The sequence below is a fragment of the Panicum virgatum genome, chromosome 2N (genome assembly GCF_016808335.1).
Source record: "Panicum virgatum strain AP13 chromosome 2N, P.virgatum_v5, whole genome shotgun sequence".
NCBI lineage: Eukaryota > Viridiplantae > Streptophyta > Magnoliopsida > Poales > Poaceae > Panicum > Panicum virgatum.
In genome coordinates, this window is record NC_053146.1 from 39,836,435 (window position 1) to 39,844,715 (window position 8,281).

The 8,281-nt window shown below is 49.6% G+C and overlaps 2 protein-coding genes across 2 annotated transcripts; one reads left to right on the top strand and one right to left on the bottom strand.

Moving 5' to 3' along the window:
* On the bottom strand, positions 1 to 1,164 carry LOC120660434. The gene is made up of 2 exons (XM_039938971.1): positions 279 to 1,164; positions 1 to 171 (listed from the first exon to the last, which is right to left on the bottom strand). Exons 1-2 carry the CDS (start codon positions 550 to 552, stop codon positions 125 to 127), a joined length of 321 nt encoding a protein of 106 aa, XP_039794905.1. The 5' UTR covers positions 553 to 1,164; the 3' UTR covers positions 1 to 124.
* A 1,394-nt stretch (positions 1,165 to 2,558) lies between these two features.
* Positions 2,559 to 8,043, top strand: LOC120662603 (basic proline-rich protein-like). The gene is made up of 6 exons (XM_039941718.1): positions 2,559 to 2,659; positions 3,176 to 3,247; positions 3,325 to 3,396; positions 3,812 to 4,136; positions 4,181 to 4,816; positions 8,002 to 8,043. Exons 1-6 carry the CDS (start codon positions 2,559 to 2,561, stop codon positions 8,041 to 8,043), a joined length of 1,248 nt encoding a protein of 415 aa, XP_039797652.1.
* Positions 8,044 to 8,281: the final 238 nt, after the last annotated feature.

Genomic DNA, 8,281 nt, shown 5'->3' on the forward strand with positions numbered 1-8,281 from the left:
TATTAAGTTTCGTTGCAAAGACGGTACATAAAGAACATCTCTCAGACAAAGTACAAAGCCGCTATGTAATTCTAAGTGAAATTCAGCAATGGCTTCGACTTCAGCTTCTACACCATTTGCAACTTTAATTCTTCTTGCGCCTCTTGGCAGGGTCCTCCTCATACTTGATCCCTGTAAAAAATTAGCAACATGAGTAGTTGCACCAGAATCAATCCATCAAGTGGATTTGTCATAACTTAAATATAGGGTTTCATCTACAAAAGTAATGGTGTCCTCACCCTTTCTTAACAACTCTTTCAGGAACTCGGGGCAGTCCCTCTTGTAGTGCCCTCTCTTTTTGCACTTCAGGCACTGGTATTGGTCAACTAGAAAATTTTCCCAATCTTTCTGGAGTTTCTGTGGAGGTGGTCTGGAAGGGCCACTCTCATGCTGATTCTTGCCTGGTGGGAAAGGTCTCTTGTTATGCTGGAAGTTATTTTTCTTGTGCTGAACTTGAAAAGCAAGTTCACCACCATTGGCGTTCTTAAGGCGATCTTCTTCTTGAACGCACATGCCAATCAGCTTGTCAATACCCCAATCTTCTGGAAAAGCGTTATAGTTGACATGAAATGCCTCAAACGCCTTTGGTAGGGACTTGAAGACCAGCTGAACAATGAACTTTTCTGGCAAGGCATGTCCATTGTCTTGAGCTTGTTGGCCATGTGGCTCATTTCTAAGATATGTTCTCTGATGCCACCGCCAGTGTATTTCTTGGTGATAAGCTGCTCAGCAAGAATGGCAGCATAAGTCTTGGAAGAACCAGTAAACTGACTCTTCACCTTTGCTAAATATTCTGAAGCGGTGTCACAATCTGGGATCGCCATCTTGATGGCATCTGAAGTGGAACCCTTCATGACCATAAGACACTTGCGGTTGGATTCATTCCAACGTGTCTTGTTAGCATCATATCTGGTCATAGAAGAGTCATAATTCTTCTCTCGGATAGCCCAAGCAGCAACTTCTTCATTCTGTGCCCTTACATGCTTTTCTGGTTCTTGTGGAGCTAGCGTTGTGATGGCCAAATCTATATTGGCCATCGCCAGAGCTATCTCCAATTTTTGGTACCGTTTCTCATAGTTGTTGCCATCCAGTTCAGGAATGGCATTCACATAAGTCATAGCATTAGAGCCTGAAATTTGAAATTCAAAATTTGTGAGGACAACAATAAATGCATGTTATCAATTTAATGTTGGTCAAAATTAAAACATGCGATAATCTGTACATTAAATCTAAATCACCGTTGGGCAGAAAAAGATATAATGTATAAAGAATTCTAGATAAAATTATAATATTGCAGTAACAACTTTGGTCAGAAATTACAATATCATAATGTACAAAAATTTCAGAGAAACAAAATCTATAAGCCTCTATATTAATTATCTCGTTGGTTCAAATTAACATAGAGACTAAAATAATCCTTTGCAGCAGAAACATGTAAAATTCTAAATATTCACAAGCGAGGTTCTGCAATTTTCGGTTCTAAAAAAATATACACGTTGGTGCATATTTATAGAGATTCTAAATCTAATCAAATTCTAATCAAACTCATATTAAAAAAAACTTCTGAAAATATAAAGGAAAATCCGGATTCTATACTGTTCATGTGGCCCAGAGGAGGATTCGGCCCGCGGCCCATCCGCGCGCAGGCGCCCCTCCGCGTGCCCAGACCGCAACCTGGGCCTGGGCCGCGAAATCGGCCTGGCGCCGCGCCCCTCTTGGGCCGTTTTTGGCCCGCCACCGTCCGGCCGATCGTGGCCGTCGGATCTGATCCGACGGCCCACCGTCCGATCCGGCCGAACAAAACCGCCGGCGGTCGGAGGCCTTCGAAACCCTAGCCCATTCTGCTCTTTCCTCCCCCTTTTCTTGCCCGAGTTAGCGGCGGCACCACCGGAGGCAGTCAGCGCCGGGGAAGACGGTTGCGCGGCGGTCCCCTTGCCGGCTCGCGCGCTCAACCAAGTGGGAGCGCGCCGCCATCGAGTGGACTGGATGTGGTGCACGGGCCGTGCGCCGGTTCTGAGTGGCGGCTGGGCCCCCGCGCGCGGTTGCGCAACGGCGACTGGTGGCAGCCGGGTTCTTTGGTGCGCCTCGGCGAGCGGTGGCGGCCGAGGAGGTAAGTCCCCCCCTCGTTCGTGTCGAGTTCTTTGTTCTGCGGGTGTGTTTCTCTTGGGTTTAGGGTTAGAGTTCTACTGTTCTTGGTCGATCCGGGATCGATCCTTGATTTCTTTCATCTCCTTCTACTTTCTGAGCGTAGATTTGAGTAAATCGAACCCCAAAAACCACGATCTACAACTAGATCGGCGAATGATACCAATGTTAGATTCTCAACTTCTCTTTTTCTGTACAAGGATCACATCTAGTGTACAAACCGGGTTTGGGGTACTAGTTCTTGATAGATAAACAAGTGTTCGTCCTAGATCTAGTACAAGAGAGAGAGGTAGAAAGAGAGAGAGAGGGGATGCAGAGGGTGCAGACCATCGGCGGCGGCTCCTGCAGAGCTGCCTGCAGGTGCCATGGCGTCGATGGAGTCGAGGATGGAGGCGAGGAAGTCCGGGTTGGCGAGGCGCGGATCCGGCGGCAACCGTGGCCGGCGAGGGTACCGGTACCCTTCGGGCCTGTACCGGTACTGGCCGGGAACGAAGTTGGCGCCGGTGAATGTCGTGGCGATGCTGGTGAAGCTTCCCGTCAGCCTCGCGCTTCCCGGGATCGGATCGGGATGTGGGAAGGGTTTGTGGCAGCGACAAACTTGGGATGATGAGCCCCGACCCCCTTCCCGTTTCTATATACCGCGGGCTACGGGGGCCCACCAGCCATATAAGCTGGGCGCCCCCGATCAGGGCGCAATCAAGGGGATTTGGCCAGATCTTTGGATCGGGCCCTGGAGATCACATCCAACAGTAACTCCCCGTGGTGCAGGCAAATCGAAGGATCTTTGTTGGAAGGGCCTATTCCCTTGGGCCTATCAGAATTGACAAACCTTTACGATCTGTATGTGAGAAAAAATGATTGGATTTTTTTTTTCATAATTTTACATATATTATGATAATCACTTACTGTGTATAAGTCCTTACACCACCACCAAAGGAAGGTATGATTAGTTTTCACTAAATAATGGTTGTGGTTTTACTTTGGCAAACAGGAGAATTAGTGATCTTAGAGGGAATGGATCAGCTTTCCCTGATTTAAGTGGAATGCAATCCATGAAAACAATGTAAGTTTTTTGTTTGCTGAATTTTCAAGGTCATCATTTGTTGGCTTTCATGCGATACATTTTTTTTTGAAATCCAGGGTACTTAGGAAATGTTCCATCAGTGGAAGCATCCCATCTTATATTGGCTCGTGGACAACTCTTAAGCATCTGTAAGCATGTTTTTGTAAAGACTACACACATAATAATAAAGTTACAATGTACAGAAGTTTTAGATGTTTATTCTCATATTTTATTATCAACATTGTCGACGCAGGGATCTGAGTTTTAAAAAACTAAGTGGAGAAATACCACCTTCTTTTGCTAACATGCGAGGTGTAGATTACATGTAAGTTGTGGCTTTTTCATAAATTAAAATAAAGATGGCATTTCTTTTTGCTCCTTTCTTACCAAAATTTTCATGCAGATATCTGACGAGAAATTCACTCATTGGGAACATACCTTGTTTGTGTATATGTGAGCCCATGTATAGATTCCCATGTATAGGATCTATATATCCCATCCTTCTAGGGTTTGGAGGAACACAAGCCATTATTCTCTCCTATCATCTGTCTTACATGGTATCAGCCGCTCCCTTCCCTCTCCTCCTTCCCTCCCCTCTCTTCCTCTGCTTCGGCCGCCTAGGCTTCATCTGCTCCGGGCGCCACCTCCTCTGCTCTGGGCGGAGCGCCGGCCGCGCGGCCCCGGCCGCCCCGATCCGCCGCCGCTCTGGCCCTCCTCGAGCCCGTGCCAGACACCGCCGCCGCGGGGCCCTGGGCACCGCGGGATCCGCCCCCCGCGGGAGCCATGGATGCTGCCGCCCGATCCGGCCCTAGCGGCCTTCCGGCCGTGGGCGCGGGTGCGTGACCCGCTGCCACTGCTGCGGCCCAGGCCGCCGCCGCCCAGGCCACTGGTGGATCTTCTGCGCAGGGCCCCTGGCGTACGCCTGCCCCGCAGGTGCCCGCCGCCATCGCGCTGGGCGCGGCCGGCGCCTCTGCTGCCGCCTCGGGCACCTGGTGCGCGCTCTCCTCCCTCCCCTCCCTCTCCTCTACTGCGGGATCTCCCGCGCCGGTCCCTGGCGCTGGTGGATCTGTTGCGCAGGGCTCCTGGGGTGCGCCTGCCCCGCAGGTGCCTGCCGCCGTCGTGCTTGGCGCGGCTAGCGCCTCTGCTGCCGCCACCGGAGGCACCAGGCGCGCACCGGGCCCGCGGACGTCCGCCGCCACCGGGCTGGGTGCGAACGGCGCCACCACTGCCGCCGCCCTGGTTCCTGGGGCGCGCCTGGCCCTCGGTCAGCCGCCGTGGCCCCCAGGGCCTCTGCTGCCCCCGCGGCCCTCCCTAGGCAGGGCCGCGAGCGCCGCCGCCGCCCTTGCTGCCGCCCTTGTCGCTGTTCCCGGGCAGGACAGGGGCGCCCCTTGGGCCGCCGCCCCCTTGGCTGCCGCCGTGGTCGACGACCTGCGTGGCACCGCCTCGCACCTCAAGGCCTACGAGCGCGCGCAGCAGATACTGCGGGACCCCGAGGCCAAGCTCATCGAGGCCAAGCTCGCGCGGGCGTACGCTGCGCAGGCCGTCGCGCCTGCCGCGCACGCCGCGCAGGCCGCGGTTGCGCCCGCCGCGCCCACGCCGCACGGGGCCGCGCCCGCGGTACCTCTGCCCGCGATGGCCGCCAATGCTGCTACGGCCGACGCAGCTCTCGCCGCGGCCCTCCTCACCGCCAAGTCCGAGGCTGCGGCGGCTCAGGAGCGGGCCTGCTGTTGGCGCTCCTTAAGTACACATTTTATCCCTTGTTTATCCTTGATAATGGCATGAATTTAATATCAAAATCACTAACCGTCCTAACCCCAGCCTAATTATTGGTCATTTTCATATTTGCACATATATTTTGGAGGAACTTCGTTTTTGAAGGTTTTTGGCCTATTTTGGAGCATGAAATGACGAGGCCCGTGATCGAGCGCTAACACGAAGAAAGACGAAGGCCAAAGCCCAAAGGAAGGACCAAAGCCCATGTTAATTCGAAGCCCATTCATGCACATCCATCCTCCAAGAGAGCCCAAAGGACCAAGCCCATGAAGATGAGATCAAGATACTTCGGGATTAAGCAAAGTAAATGAAGATTTAAGGAAGGATTCCCTATCCTATCCTTTCATCGAAGATATCTCCAAGATAACGACATACAAAGGGGTGCAATCGTGAAGGACATAAACTCTAGAAGATGCGAGGAGTGTACACGTGAAAGATGAGACCGAGGCGGGCCCGAAAGAGGGTAGGCTGGCCGGCCTAGGCCCATGAGCCGGCTGGCCTAGCCCGTTTCCGAGGCGGTTCGACTTCCCCTTCTTCCAGTGGCTTCCTCGGCTCATAAATAGCTCGCACCTTATTCAACTCGGGGCATCCATCCACCCAGAACTCAACGACAACCTAGGGCCAAGACCAGAGGGAGACGACGGCCGCCGCAAGTCTTCGAAGTTGTCTAGGAGATGGCTTAGGCCGCCCCTAGCCACCATGGCCTCCTTGCGTTTTTGTGTCATGGTGGAGTTCATGAGCTAGTTGGAGTCGTCGATGGTATGTACTCGGTGGTGACGATCCAAACGAATCTATTATGTGAATAATGTCTTCATGTCATCCGATCTATTTAGTGATCAAGTATCTTCTGGGTTGACGCTTGGGAGTACCTCTTTTGTTGATTTCGTTCTTTCTTTGGTGCACTTGTTCTTAGATCTATTCTTAAGATAGGTCACTTAGGGTGTTCCTGTAGCCGTGGTGGCTAAGGGTTCATGCCGGACATACCAAAGGGGTTCGACACATCTTCGTGCTCTGAAACTACTCTACCGATAGGGAGCGCTGTGACAGGGCATAGCCTGTGTAAGATTTGGGGTTTCGAGGGTCAATTTAGAGGTCGCAATTTAAAGAGGCTTTAGATGAGATGCATGTTGTGCTTACTCGTTTAGCTAGAACTACAACTAGAATGCGTGTGATAGGCTTAGTCATACCTTCGGTCATGCTTTATCCTTACCGATGTTCATGGATGCGATCAACCTTTACACAACACTCATATCTATCAAAGGTTTACTCTATATGTGCAATTCATGCTTCATGTTAGGATAGATCCGTTAGATTAGATGGAAAACCTTAGGTAGTTCTTTGTCGATCCACGGATTGATAAACCTTGGGGGAGTACTCTAAGGGAAAAGCTACCACGATCCGTGCGCTTACGGTACATAAATTGGGGCACTAAGGAGCCTCAACAAGCTTTTCTGGCGCCGTTGTCGGGGATCGGCAACTCAAACCCTAGGGCGATCTATCTAGTTTTTTGGACTAACCCTAATTTTTATTATTGCATATACCCTTGTTTTCTTGTTTGTGTCCTTGAAAGCAGGTGGAAAAAGCTAGACACCAAACTTGGACTTCGAGAAGTCCATAATCCACTTCAATAAATTTCAACAAACGGTAACAAGATGATCGAGGAGCCTCGACATGGAACATCGACAATGTCCACATCGACATGACGGCAACAACATCAAAATTTGCTCTTTAGTGGTAGGTGCTAACTTTTGTTAGTGGCCCAACATCCGCTATCGAGTCCCCACTCCCCAAAGCAAAAGATGATAAATAAGGTATGCCACCGTTTCGATTAATTTTGAAGACTAATGATTCTTGGAGATTTGTTTGTTCAAGCAATAGATGTGAAGTATGCCAAAAAAGAAAATCGTGCGATCGGATCATCATCATCTCCAAAGTGCTGCTGTTGTGATGAGATTTTCGTGCGTGATCAGAGAAGTAACATGAGATAAAATTGTATATTGTAAAGCTCCATCAAGTCTTCTTTCCAACGCATCAAGAATCGTGAATTTTGGAGATCTGTGTAAAGAGTTATGTTAAATCTTTCAACGCTGCGCATTCTGAAATGTCTCGGGACAGAGCGTAGTGCCAGAGTAAAATGCCCATAACTTCTTCATCCGGAGTCCGTTTGGGTTCAGTGACCACTCGTTGAAAAGGTAATTTCATAAGGCTTTCCATGGAGTAGAATTTTTGTACATGTTCTATGCAGGATGATCAAGGAATTCAACGAAGAAGAGGCAGCAACAAACAATGGAGAAAGTGATGACGATGTCGCAAGATGTTTGGAGGACCTTGTGCATAAAAGATGATGATTTGAAGTTGACCAACGCTGGAGGCAACAATATTAGAGGAACCATGATGCCACCCATCTTCTCCATGGGATGCTCAAGAAGCTTCTAGTCGAGTGCAATCAAAGAAAGAGACCGCTCTGATCATCGACACGAAGCACGGGAGCCTCCTTCGATCCCGACACCTTAGGCAAATCAAGAACCATGGAGACAGACCATTGGTTCTATGCTACTCGCTGGTGAGTCAATGGTGATGACCTTGAAGCCAAGGATGCACAACAAGACGCTCCGAAGACCACAAGATCAAGATCATCGACATCTTTGGATCGATTCGTAAGAAGTCATTGTTATCATCAATATTCTGCTCGACCTCAGAAGAAAATTGCAGTATATTTTTGGATATTTAAAAGCCCCATGAAGTTCCGGTTCCAACGAATCAAGAATGAAGTCAATCGAAGTTTCCCACAAGAAGTTATGGCCAAAACATCGAAGGTCGTGCACTCTGAAATTTTCTGGACAGCACGCAGCGCTAAAGTAAAACTGTCATAACTCTCTCGTTTGGACTCCGTTTAAAGCGAATGACCACTTGTTGGAAAGGTAATTTCATAAAATTTTCAATAGATCTATATTTTGGTATATGTTCTATTCTGTATACAGGGGAAAATCCAAGGCAGGAGCAACATAATGGGAGCAAGATAGAGGAGATAACGATGACGACTACGAGGAGGAGCTTGGGCAATGCTTTCATCAAGCGTACATGATCAAATTCAGAGGATAAGAACAAAACAAAGACCCCAAGAACATCGACAACTAAAGACACAAGCGGTGTACCTTCGACAAATGATGATGTTGCAAGCAAACCACGATGGATTACAAGAGGCGGCATCAAGCTGCATGGAACACCTTCACCTCTTGCATGAAGGACCATGGCTTCGCA